The 13,536-nt window shown below is 44.6% G+C and overlaps 1 protein-coding gene across 2 annotated transcripts in view; it reads left to right on the forward strand.

The window, feature by feature from the left end:
• Positions 1 to 5,309: 5,309 nt before the first annotated feature.
• Positions 5,310 to 13,536, forward strand: part of Pde6c (phosphodiesterase 6C) — a 52,934-nt gene continuing 44,707 nt past the window's right edge. For both annotated transcript variants that reach the window (XM_028882859.2, XM_028882860.2), the window contains exons 1-4: positions 5,310 to 5,969; positions 11,580 to 11,732; positions 11,834 to 11,923; positions 12,813 to 12,953. In XM_028882859.2, the coding sequence (XP_028738692.1) occupies positions 5,490 to 5,969; positions 11,580 to 11,732; positions 11,834 to 11,923; positions 12,813 to 12,953 (864 nt within the window). In that variant the 5' untranslated portion in view covers positions 5,310 to 5,489. The remainder of the gene's footprint in view (positions 5,970 to 11,579; positions 11,733 to 11,833; positions 11,924 to 12,812; positions 12,954 to 13,536) is intronic.

Here is a 13,536-nt window from a genome sequence, read left to right on the forward strand (position 1 = left end):
GACTTTTTGTTCTTGCAGAGAACTCAGGTTCAATTCCCAGAATCCACATGACAACTCAGTTATCCATAACTCTAGTTCCAGGGGATCCCTCTTCCCTCTGCAGGTAACAATCATGCATGTGATATATATATATATGCAGGCAACACGTTGGTACACATAGAATAAAATCAATTTTGTTTGTTTGTTTGTTGTGACACTACCATCTGGCTTAAAATAAATATTTTATAAAATGGGGAAGAGGTGAAAGGTAGCAGCCTGGTGTAACTTACTTTCTGGGTGTTCAATAACCATGGAGGTCTGAACTAGTGTGGTTATAGGGGCTAAAAGGCAAATGTTTGGGTCTTTACCTTCCAAGGTCAACTAGGCCCTAGGAGACTATGGGCCATCTGCAAGGGGTCCCGAAGCTCTGCAGGTCACCTGCCTGATGGAGACCAGAGCCAGAGGCTGGACCTAAGCAGTGTATGTTCTACAAAGAAGAGTCAACATGGAAGACAATGCCCTCCATGCTTCCAAAGGAAGTACTACTACAGTCAGCAAGAGCCTGACTCCTCCCCAACAGGTGACACACTGGAGAAAGAGAGAGAGAGAGAGAGAGAGAGAGAGAGAGAGAGAGAGAGAGAGAGAGAGATTAATTATAGGAGCCAGGGGCTCCGCCAAAGCTCAAGTCACCCTTGAGGACCAGACCCTCAGCTGACTTTGATGATAAAGAAAGGGTTAATTTTGGTCACCTACATAGTCTTAACACCCATCAGCAAAGTATAACCAACGATTAAAAAGAATGATATTTTAAAACAGTCTAAGGAACCACATTTGATGATGACCCAAATGCAGTATACATTTAAATTCATACACTGACGCCAAGTATTTATTTTTTCCAATTAATCTTGCTCAGCACTGTAAGATCACATTTTTGTTCTAACATTTAATATGCTAATTGTGCCAAATTTATGGGATTCACTGTGGTATTCTATACATTCCTATAGCATATATTGATTATCTGCTCTTCTACACACACCCCCAACACCTTCCTGGCTTATTTTGTTTAAAACACTAGACTCCAGTTTTATCCAATTTCTGACATATGATAGAATTTAATTTTTTGCTGAATAATACTCCACTATATAAATTATATATCTACATATAATTTATTTATATTTTTTTCTTCATTTGTTGATGGGCCTAGAGGCTGATTCTACCCGTTTTTTGTTTTGTTTTGTTTTGTTTTCAGACAGTTTCTTATGTAACAGCCCTGGCTGTCTGGAACTCCCTTTGTAGACCAGGCTGGCTTTGAACTCACAGAGATCCATCTATCTACCTCTGGCTTCTTCTGGGATTAAAGGTATGTGTCACCATTCCCGGCTTGATTGCACCTCTTAACTGTTGTGAACAACGCCATGACAAACACAAGCATGCCAGTGTTTCTTCCGTACTGACCGCGTTTCCTTTGGCATATATGTAAGAGTCGGCTAGCTGGATCTTTGCTGGATCTTTGCTAGTTCTATAGTTCGTTTGAGGACTGTCCGGCCTGCTTACCACACTGACTGTGATAATTTACACACCCACCCTCAGTGTAAAAGGCCCCCTGTAGCTTTAGTTTTCCTGCCTTGCCCACAGTCAGGACAAATCTTTGTCACCCGCCAGTCCCACAGCCGCTCAGACCCAACCAAGTAAACACAGAGACTTATATTGCATACAAACTGTATGGCCGTGGCAGGCTTCTTGCTAACTGCTCTTATTGCTTAAATTAATCCATTTCCATAAATCTATACCTTGCCACGTGGCTGGTGGCTTACCGGCGTCTTCACATGCTGCTTGTCATGGGCGCGGCTGCAGTGTCTCTCCTCAGCCTTCTGCTTCCCACAATTCTCCTCTCTCCTTGTCCCACCTACTTCCTGCCTGGCCACTGGCCAATCAGTGTTTTATTTATTGACCAATCAGAGCAATTTGACATACAGACCATCACACAGCAGCCCCCTTTTCTCCACATGCTTGCCAGCATCTGTTGTTCTGGTAGCAACTATTCTACCAAAATGAGATATAGCCTCAATATAGCTTCAGTTTACACTTCTCTTATACCTGACTACATGCAGTATTTTTTCTCACGTATCTATTCATAATTTGTATTTGTCTGTTTGAAAAGTATCTATTCAGATTATTTGCTAATTTTTGATACCATTTAAATAATTTTTGTTAAATTGTTTTTTGACAATCCCATACATGTATATAATGAATTCTGATTATTCTCAGCCCATTGTCTCCTAGTCACCCCTCCTCACATGTTCCTGAGTGACCATAGGTTTGGATGGAATTGTCCATTGAAACTTGGTGGGTTTCGCCTGTGATTTTATTTATGTGCTGCATTATTTTTTTTTAAACATGTGTGTGTGTGTGTGTGTGTGTGTGTGTGTGTGCCCTCAGAGGTCAGAGGGGGCATTGTATGAACCCTTGGTATTACAAGTGTATGTGAGCCACGTGACGTGGGTGCTGAGATCTGAACTGGGTCCTCTGATAGAGCAGTAAACACTCTCAACTGCTGAGCCATCTCTCCAGCCCTCGTGTTATGTGTATTGACTTACCTGTGGCGAATCACTCTTGTATTCCTGGAATGAAACCAACTTGACAGGACGATATGGCGTTGCTGTAGAATTTTACCAAACTTTTAAAGAAGAACTAGTACTTCTCAAACTGTTTTTTAGAATTGAAAGAAAGGGGACTCTTTTCAAAAAAGATTTAAAGAGTGTGTGTGTGTGTGTGTGTGTGTGTGTGTGTGTGTGTGTGTGTAAGTATATGCATATATGTGTGAGGATGCCCTCAGAGGCTAGAAGCAGGCATTGAGTCCACTGGAGTCAGAGTTACAGGTGGTTATGAGCCACCTAAGTGGGTGCTGCGATCTGAACTCTGGCCCTCCGCAAGGGCAGTAAGCAAAGTGCTCTGAATAGTTGATCCATCTCTGTAGCCATGGAGAGGGACTCTTCCAAACTTACTCTACAAGTTCAGCATCACCTTGCTACCAGGTTAACCTGTAAAGAAGAATCCTTACTTATCTCAAAATCTCCAACCCCCCCCCCCCAGTATGGCCTCTGAAGTCCTGTAACTGGGGCTCGGTCAACATTCCCAGACTCATCTCTAGGGCTCAGTCACCATTCCTAGACTCCTCATCTCTGCCTGTTCTCTCTGCTGTCTTTTCTTTGGAGAGGGAGCTTATTACTGAGTCAATCTCACTGCCTGGTGTTGCTTGATTTGGGTTTCCCATATCCTGACTAGGACCTAGTGCCGTCCTTTAAGGATGAAGGAAGCAGTCACCTGCCAAAACCCCTCCCAAAAGGAGACTTGAGTGTCACATAGCAGGAATAAGAAAATGTGGGCACCTTACGATATCCTTTGGGCTAACAGGTGAATTACCACCATACAAATAGGCTTAACTTACTAATGCTGGTGTGGGTTCTGTTCCTCTGGGAATTCCATGTTGCAACCAAGAATTTCAGTTCACAACCTGGGCTCTGTAGCTTCAAGCTCTCTCTTTTGTGACTAAGATTACTATCATTCTGGTGAGGTAGAACTTTGCATTTATAGACATAAATGAGACCCACACATTGTCCTTTAGAAGCCAATCTAAGGGGGATACCCTACTAATTTGTATTCATCATTTTTCATTTCCATTTTTATCTTGTGATGTTTGAAGTTTTATTGAAATAGTTAAAAGACTCATCAAGACTTGGAGTCAGCCCTTAAATATTCAAGCTAACTGGATTGGAAAATGTTTAGTTTGATTTAGGAGATGTGTGATAGTTTTGCTCGAGGAAGTGTGCTTAATAGACACTAAAGCTTAATAAAATAAACATTAAACCAAACTCAGTAGTGCTGTGTGTGCTCTGCTTGCTAGCAGCCCCCGAGATGTCAAGGATCCTAGCAACAGATGACAGCTATAAGCTGCCTTGGAGGGGAAAGAATGCATTATCCCAAGCTACTACTACTGAAAAGAAATATGCTTATGTTTATTTGTTATATTAAGCAAACCAATATGCTTAGAGGCAGAAAAGCCAGTTGGGGTGGCAAGGTCAGCCCTGTAGTCATGTAATCTGTGGTTTCCCTGCACTTAGACTGTAGGGATATGTTTTAAAACTATGTTTAACTCTCTTAATAATGCGCTCCAGTTCCATTCCTTTAAAGTGGTTCCAAGATCACTCTCTCTAACATGAGGACCACTGAGAAGGGAGACTTTTAGGGAAAGAGTGTAACAGGCTTTCTTTTGGAGGGGGGCATCAACCAGCTCCCAAATCATGACCTAGAGACTTCTTATTAGTTATGAATGCTTGGCCTTAGCTTAGGCTCATTTCTTGCTAGCTCTTATAACTTATCCTGTTTTTCTTCATCTATGTTTTGCCTCGGGGCTTTTTACCTACCTCCCTTCCTTCCTTTCTTTTTCCTTCCTTCCTTCCTTCTTTCCTCCTCCTCCTTCCTCCCTCCCTCCCTCCCTCCCTTCATTTCTATATATCTTACTTTCCTGCTGTCTCCAGGTCCGGCTGGTGACTGCTTGGCTTCTGGCCCCTGGCACGTCCTTCTCTTTCTCCCTCATTCTCTTCTCCTTCTTCTCTTCTCCTCTCTTCTCTCATTTATTCTCTCTGCCCACCAGCCCTTCCTATTTCTCTCCTGCCTAGCTATTGGTCCTTCAGCTTTTTTATTAGGTCAATCAGGTGCCTTAGGCAGGCAAGTTGAAACAAATGCAACACATCTTTAATAATTAAACAAATGCAGCACAGCAAATGCAATACATCTTTACATTGTTAACAAAGGAAGCATAAACGAATGGAACACATCCTTGCCTAGTTAAAATAACATTCCACAATAAAAGAGTTGACAGAACAACTGGGTAGATGAGAAGGCTTTTGAGAAGAGGGAAGAGTTTATATTCATTTTTGTGCTGCTTGGATGCTAAACCCTCCTGTCTCCCTCACCAATGCTCACTGAAATGGCTAAAGCTGCTACATACACCATACCCCAAAACCCAAGCAGGCCTGAGGTCTGTATATAAGCCATCCTGATAGCTGTCACACAAGAGCAGTTTAAAGGCTGCCTATGCTATGTAAGGTAACCAAAGGAGAGGTCGGTGATTATTCTTGGCTGTGGACGGCAACAGTTGAGTTATTCTTCTGGAACAGACATTGCCACTTGACTCTTGCCTGGCTGTTCAAAGATTCTCTGATGATTCTCTGAGGACTTAGGGGCTCCTAGTGCTGAGGGATTTTGTGACTTAACTCTTTAATCCACAGCATCCTGGCTGCCATAAGCCGAGGTCTTGTGTCACGTCCCAGGCAGTTTGAAAGGACCGCTAAGCAACCCTCTGGGTCCCTTTTGGGGGCTTAATGAGGTACCAGCTGGAGCTTCCTTGATGATTTTGACCAGGATGTAGTTCCTTCTTGTCATACTGGTCCAGGTGTCACTCTGAGGAACCTTCCTCTCTGGACAGCAGCAGCAACACAAGCCACACCATGGGTGAGATCAGCCAAGATGCTGTAGAGAGATACCTGGAAGAGAACCCTCAGTTTGCCAAGGAGTACTTTGACAAGAAGCTTCGGGTGGAGGCGCTGGGGCTGATCTTCAAAAACAGCCAGCCAGGGGTGCAGGCCAGCATGTCTCTCCCTGAGATGACGCAGGTGGAGGAGTCAGCCCTGTGCCTGGAGCTACTGCAGTATGTGCAGGACGAGGCAGGCAGCGCTGAGCAGGTGGCTCACAGGGCCCTGCAGAGGCTGGCTCAGCTTCTACAGGCTGACCGCTGCAGTATGTTCATATGCCGAGCAAGAAACGGCATCCCCGAAGTGGCCTCCAGGCTGCTGAACATCACCCCAACTTCTAAGTTTGAGGACAACCTTGTGGCCCCTGACAGAGAAGTCGTGTTTCCACTGGACATTGGGATAGTTGGCTGGGTTGCTCATGTGAAGAAAGCTGTTAATGTCTCAGATGTGAAAAAGGTAGGTGGCCCTTGCTGTAGTGGGGCAGAGGTCTTGTCAGAGACAAGGGGGGTCTGATGGGAAGGAGATGGCAGTCTGAGCCAGGCTACAGTTAACAAAATACAAGGTGCCCAGTGAACCTGGAATTTCAGAGGAGCAGTGAATACAACTTTTTAGTGTAAGAGAGTCTTGAAGTGTTTTTTGTTTGGTTGGGTTTTTTGTTGTTGTTTTTGTTTTTGTTTTTTTTTAAAATCAGGTGCTCCTGGCTAGGCCCACATCCTCCATTGCTTTGGGGACTACCTTTCTGCCAAGCCCATCAGGTGATTAGCCAGCCAGGGAAACTTTCTCACGCTCCTCCATCACAACCCTTGGAGGTTTCTCTGGGATGAACTGGCTCATAAACAGATTCTTCCATCCATAGATCCACTGTGCAAAAAAGAAAGCATTTGTACTGTTAAAAGGTTAAAATATTTGGTTTGAATCATCACAAATGTGGATTTAAGTGATTCAGTGCAATTGGCTCCTACCCCACGACTGGGATGATCAATCACAAATTCCAATTGTCACAAATTTCAATTGTATAAGGAAGTGTTTGCACCCTGCTAAAGACCAAGACAGCACTGTACTAATACAAGGCATTGCTATGCTCCTTATGGAAACAGAAAATCAACTCTTTCTTCTGACCAGCGACACACACGGTCATTTTAGAAAAGCATTAGAAAATGTTAATCCCCCATAATCCCTTACTGGGAAGCACCAAGAGCACTAGCCTGCAGTTTCTGCCAGCAGGGCTTTCTTACACCCATGTCCCATTACTGTGATTTACTATTAACAGAAGGGGACTCCGCTGTTCTGATGGAGAGGAGATGAGTCAGATGGCAGCCCTTGAAGTGCCTTCTGCTCAGGGTCCAGAAGTTGGCTCGTGACTAAGGGCAGCTGAGAGGTCGGAGATAATCTCCAAATACCTCCTGAAGCTGATTACAGGAGGCTTGCACAGACAGGGAGGATCAGTGTGTCAAACATTAGCACCATTCTGCAAACAGCTGCCGGATGCCTCAGGTACAAGGGTTGATAGGTGCTCTAAGACAACATCTCTTGTTCCCAGCTGACAGGCTGTGTCCTGACACCTGGAGTCTTTTAATGAGAACGTGCTTCTTCACATCTCCAAAATTGCAAAGACATCCAACTTCAGAATCTGATGTGTGCAATTTTTTTTTTCTGGGACTTTTTTTTTTCCTAAGGAGGACTGGGTAAAATGACTTCTGGTAGGGAGGAAGTAACAGCAAGAATTGCTTCAAGAGTGATGTGCCCCTGGCCTGTCCCATGCCTGGAGCTTTGCTATAAGGATGGTGGGCCAGGGGGAAAGCCTCTCCGTTTTCCTCAGCACTCCTGATGTTCAGAGTTGGGTGGAGAAGCACATTGAAGCCAGACATGCTGAGCTCATCGCGAGTCTGAGGTCTCATTGCTCTCTACATCTGTAGACTATAAGCACTTCCGCCCCTAGAGTGGTGCTTTCCAACCCCAACTATACATTAAATCAAATTGACAATGCTGATGTTTGTGACTCCTAACAGACCAACCATAGCAGACTCTTAGTTTGGTGCATGGGCTCCCCAGGTGGTACGAATATGTAACCAATGCCAAGAAACCACAGGTCTGTTGGGTGAGCAGAGGCAGGAGGACAAAGAACTTGGAATGTGGGATAGGTGAGAAGGGAAGGCCAGGTGAATCGTTAGCCCGACCCTCGCCTTTGTCAGATGGGAAGTTAGAGGTCACAGAACAGGGTCTGCCCCAGAGTCCATGGCAGAGGTCAGTGAATGAGAAGAGCTGGGACAGAATCAAGGCTCCTGACTCTGGCCAGCGCCCCCGCCTCCACTCTGCCTCTCTGCAGCTTTACCATGCTTTGGCCACTACAGTAGAATCTGCAGCAAAAGAAGGTTGCAGCCGAAGTTTTAAGTGAAGTCAGAATCACTCTTTACCTTTCCATCGCATTTGCCAATTAATGAGGAGTTTTCACTTCTTAGCCTTACTGGATTTTTGACAAGGATCCTTTACAAATGGCATGGCTTATGACTGACATTTCGGCCTCTGTAATAAGAATCTGCTCGAGGTCAGAAAGGCAGGATGGAAGGTCTGGAACAGTCCCCAGGGTCCCCAAGGTCTTCCTTTTCCAGCACACACTGACCACACACAGCTGTCATCTGGGTAGCAGTGTGCACACAGGTGAGTGTGTAGGCGACACCTAGACAAAGATGCAGAGGTGGTTGCTGCTGACCATGGGAGCCACGAAGATGGTGACAGAGAAGCCATGGCAGTGCTCTGATCGGCCCGGATGCAGATCCATGTCTGATGTCTAGTCACTGTAATGGACTGAGTTTCCATCCCTGAGAATGGAGACAACTAAATAAAATGATTGCCTCATAGTGGTTGCTCAGTTAACTACTACTTGAGGCTAGATAGCCCAGGAACCTAAGGTAAAATCAAATACCACTATCTTAAAAACAAAACAAAGTTCTAGGTTGGTGTTTACATTTCTCCTTTGGTAGCATGCAGAATACCTTCCTGAACCAAAGATATTAGGACATAGTGATGAAGGCTCTATGTAGGCACCGGCTTGACATCTCCACATTCAATGAGTTGTGTAGGTAGTGTCTTCAGAAATGGGGCTCTGAGGTCAGCTTGTAGAGAGCAATCTATAGTCCTGGGCCAGTGAGTCTCATCCTTCTAGAGTGAGTGTCCTCTGAAATTGCAGAGCACATAACAAGTGCCTCCCCAACCTATTTCTCAAGCCCTTGACTTGGAGCAAACTTACTCTCCAAACTCAGCAGTCAGGTCTTGCCGTGCATCAACATTACCTCCTGCAGCTGTAGGAGTTTGTATCCAAAAAGATCCATTTCTTTCCCATCTCTCAAAAGAAATATAAAAAAAAAGTAAAAGAAAGACCTTAGCTTGAGAAACCTTTGGAGAACTGGTAAGTACTGGCAGTGGCAAGGTGATCTCATCGAACAATCCAAGGGGCAAGAATTTTAATGCAAGAGGCAGGTGGATCTCTGAGTTCAAGGCTAGCCTGGTCTACAGAGCAAGTTCCAGGACAGCCAGGGCTACATGGTGAGACCTGTCTTTAAAACATTAATTAATCAATAAATAAAATAAAAATGAAAACAATACACAACATATCCAAACTTACGGGGTACCATGAAGGTGGTTTTAAGAGGTGAGGTCGTAGCACTAAGTCCCTACATAAAAAATTGGAGAGGTCTCATATTAGTAACTTAACAGCACACCTGAAAACTCTAGAACAAAATGAAGAGATCATATCCCAAATGGCAAGAAATAATCCAACTATTTATTGAAATCAGTAAAATAAAACAAACAAATGAAAACAATGAAAGAACAATGAAACAAAGACTTGGTTATTTGAGAAAATCAATAAGAAACGTCAGCCTTATTCAGCCTTCTCTCCAACCAGTCTGACTGAACAGCACCTAAGCAGTTAATGATCAGCTTCCCCAATAAGCAGGAAACAGTGTAAGAGGGCTATCTCTCAGCTTCCTGTCGTTAAAAGTTCTTCTTTAAACTTGTTTAGACCATCAAGAATCACTGACCCTTTTATTTGGCCACGAACACCCGGTCCCCAAATTCCTGCTCATATGATTGCTATGGAATAAACTGACTCCTAATGACATTCTGCTATACTCATAATCAGTGCCTTGTTCAGCCATCATCAGAGAAGCCTCCTCCTGTATCAGATGGGAACAAATACCGAGACCCACAGCCAGACATGCAGAGAGTGAGAGACCCTGGAACAGTCAGTCCTAAGAGAGATGTCTTGATCAAATCCCTTCCCTCAGGGCTCAAGGGTACCTGCAGAAGAGGAGGCAGAAAGAGTGCAAGAACCAGAGGGGATGGAGGGCAAGAAGAAAACAAGGCCTTCTAAGTCAACAAGATGAATGCGTATGTGAACTCACAGAGACCGAGGCTGCACCCCAGGGCCTGCCTGGCTCTGTACCTGACGGGCTTGTAGAGCTGAAGGAGAAAGGCACACGTCCCTCAGCCAGAAGCCATCTCCAGTGATAACTACTTGCGAATGAAAATCTAGCTTTCTCCAGTGGAGTCTCTCTGGGGACATGAACTACTCCTAAGTGCGGGCTGCATGCCCAGCAGCGATGCCCACAGAAAATGAACACCAGGGCATCTTTGGAGCTTCCTTTTCTTATAATGCTGTGTCAGGGTGTTTCCTCTTTCTAAAAATTTCTTTTCTTTTTAAAAATTTTATCTTATTTTATTTTATATGTTTTTTTAATCTCTTTTTGCCCTACAGGTCTTTTGCATGTACATTTTGGCTTCCAGTTTAGTGTTTTTATGGGATTCCTGAGTGTGTGAATGAGGGGTCTCTGTTTCCTGTGCCTTCTGTTTGTTTTATACTATTCCAATGTGTTAGTTTTTGTTTTATCTTACTATATTATACTGTATTACTATCCCTGAGAAGCCCGTTTATTTTCAAATGAGACAGAAAGGGGGTGGATGTGGACCGAGGGGAGGTGGGCAGGAACTGGGAGGAGTAGAGGGAGGGGAAACCATAGTCAAGAAACATTATTTAAGAGAAAAAAATATTTTCAAGAAAAGGAAAGAAAGTTTAACATTTCATAAAAAAATCTGCATACATAATTTCATGCAACCTGTTCCTCCAGCCAAAGGGTCTTCACTCTGGAAATCCATCTCATAAAAGCAAACCCAGGAATGGCTAGAGCAGCGTTGATCACAGAGAGGGAAACTATGAACAGACAACTCAATAGAGGACAGTTGTGTGGGGTGTCATCTAAGAATCTAAGGGTCCACAGCCACATGCCTCACTCTGGGGGGGGGAGTCCCTAAAACGATGTTAAGTGATAAGAAGCATCACATAAACTTAGAAAAAAATAGAAAATAGAGATGTCTTTGTCTAATCACAGAGACAGTAACCAAGCAGTCACTACTATATGCCTTAAGTGGAAGAGGTTAGAAGGCTCTTGAGCAGTGGTTCTCAACCTTCCTAATGCTGCAACTCTTTAACAGTTCCAGTTGTGGTGACCCCCGACCATAAAATTCTGAAATTTCATTGCTACTTTATAACTGCAATTTTGCCTGTTATGCATTGCAATGTAAATATTCTTGGAGAGAGAGGCTTGTCAAGGGTTGAGAAACAGTGGTCTTGAGGGATTATTGATTTTTTTTCTTATGCTTTACTAGAGGGGTTGGTGGTTTCAACTGGACGTTTTGCATTTGCCGTTAAAGAATGCTGTCCTGGTGCCCATGTGTTTCCCTCCCTGCACACACTGCTGTAACTCCGCGACCCCTCATCTTCTTAGCGCCTCACTTTCCTCCAGGTCGGGATACCACCCCTTTCCTCCTGCTCCAACCTCTGCCTGATCCAGATAAGCTTCTCCTCGGGTGGGAAATGAACATTCCAACACAGACAGTTTCATCACATAGATGGTCATAGAAAATGACATGGGGTAGGGGTTGAGGGTGGAACCACTGTATCGGAGACCCCGCCGAATGTTGGTATTCAGCTAGAGCGTGTCTTAGAAGCTACCACTCTATGATTCTGTTCTCTTTTGGCAAGCTCATGAACATTTTCCTCCCCCCTAGAACAGCCACTTTTCTGACTTTATGGACAAGCAAACTGGGTATGTCACCAAGAACCTGCTGGCAGTCCCGATTGTGATGGGAAAGGAGGCCCTTGCTGTGGTCATGGCGGTGAACAAAATCAGCGCTCCTGAGTTTTCCAAGCAGGATGAGGAGGTAATGCTAACCCAGTGTCCGACCCGACACTCGCAGGAAGTGACTTGTACAACCAAAAGAAGGGGTCCTAACTGTAACTTGTTCCTCTCTGTGGCCTGTAGGTCTTTTCCAAGTACCTCAGCTTGGTTGCTGTTGCCCTAAGGCTGCAGCACACCAGCTACCTGTACAGTGTGGAGTCCCGGCGAAGCCAGGTAATGGGACAATAACAGTAGTCATTCCCTGCTCGTCTGCTCTGGCAGAGGGACCCAGAAGCAGCAACAATCAGACCCCTCTTATCCCTCATGAGGGCTTAAGCCACATGGAGCAGATCCCCAGACCTTAGTCTAGGTATCCTCACTGCCTTCTCTCCCAGCCTTCAGCCCTCCATCTGTAGGTACAACTGGCTGGGCTTGTTCAGTGTAGGTTCTGATTGCCTGTGGATTCCTCACCTGTGATGTAGAGGTGATTACAGTACCCACCTCATACGGCTGGGGTGACTACTAAATTGTCACAAGTTCTCACTTAAAGTTCTCAGTCCCTGGGTCATTGTAGGAAAAGAATCATTCATTTGTGGCTAATTGCTTCCAAGAGATGGAGGGGTGAAGAGGAATATCCTCAGCCAGGATACTCAGGTCCCTCATCCGTACAGTACAGGAGTGGGCCTTGAGATGAACCTGTCTAGGGTCCCTCCCTATTCCAACTTTCCAGGTTTGGCTAACTTTGATTAGCTAAGGATGCATGGAGGAGTCATGTGACTTCCTACACATAAGGTCCAGCGGCAGCCCACTGATACTCAATCCTTTGCAAAGATTGAGAGCATTTGTCCTTTATGCTGGACTGATCATGTGTTCTCCCCTTTCAGAAACCCATGGCTTGGAAAAGGTCCTGGGTTTATGGCCCATGATTACACGCCACCCTGCTTAGAGAACCCACGATGTTGCTGGGGGTTCAAAACAGAACTGCAGTTTATTGTGAGATGTGTTCATTTTTGGATATGTTTTATGTTTTTTTTTAATTAATGTTTTCTCTGTGTCTGTCTCTCTCCCTCTCCCTCCACTCTCTCTCATTCTGCTCTGTTTTCTTTTTAATGCTCACTTTCAGATCCTTATGTGGTCGGCCAATAAAGTATTCGAAGAGCTCACCGATGTTGAGCGACAGTTTCATAAAGCACTGTACACCATCAGAACATACCTCAACTGCGAGCGCTACTCCATTGGTCTTCTGGACATGACCAAGGAGAAGGTTTTCATGTTCCATATGCCTCGTCTCCCCTCAGGTCACCTAGAGAATGTGTACCCAAAGGAAACATGGTCCATTGACCGATGAATACACTGTAAATAACCAGTCATGACTGATTGCAAGCACTGGAGCCACAAAGGCATGGCACACAGGTTCATGTGAGCAGCAGGAAGCAAAGTGACTCAGGCTTAAAATTTGGCTTATTTACTCCATACCTGTATCTATCATCAGCCAGTCTCTTGCTTTGATTAATTATTAGCCTTAAATTTTAGACTAGTTTATGCTTATAATAAATGGAGCAGAAAAGACAGAATCCCAGTATCATCGACCCCACTCCCACCACCAGATTTCCTATTGTTAAAAGGTTGCACTAGTGTGGTATATACTGAGTAGCTCAGCCTTAGGAACCATGGGTATGTATAGAAAGGCTACTGGTACCTTTGTGACCCGCTGCTTTGATGAACTTGACTGTCAGCTCTAAGGGTTTTTCTGGTAGAGTCATTGGGGTCTTTCATGTACAGGATCATGTCATCTGCAAATATGGGTATGTTGACGTCTTCCTTTCCTGTCTCTGTCCCTTTCCTTT

This window comes from Peromyscus leucopus, chromosome 1 (assembly GCF_004664715.2).
Source record: "Peromyscus leucopus breed LL Stock chromosome 1, UCI_PerLeu_2.1, whole genome shotgun sequence".
Taxonomy (NCBI): Eukaryota; Metazoa; Chordata; class Mammalia; order Rodentia; family Cricetidae; genus Peromyscus; species Peromyscus leucopus.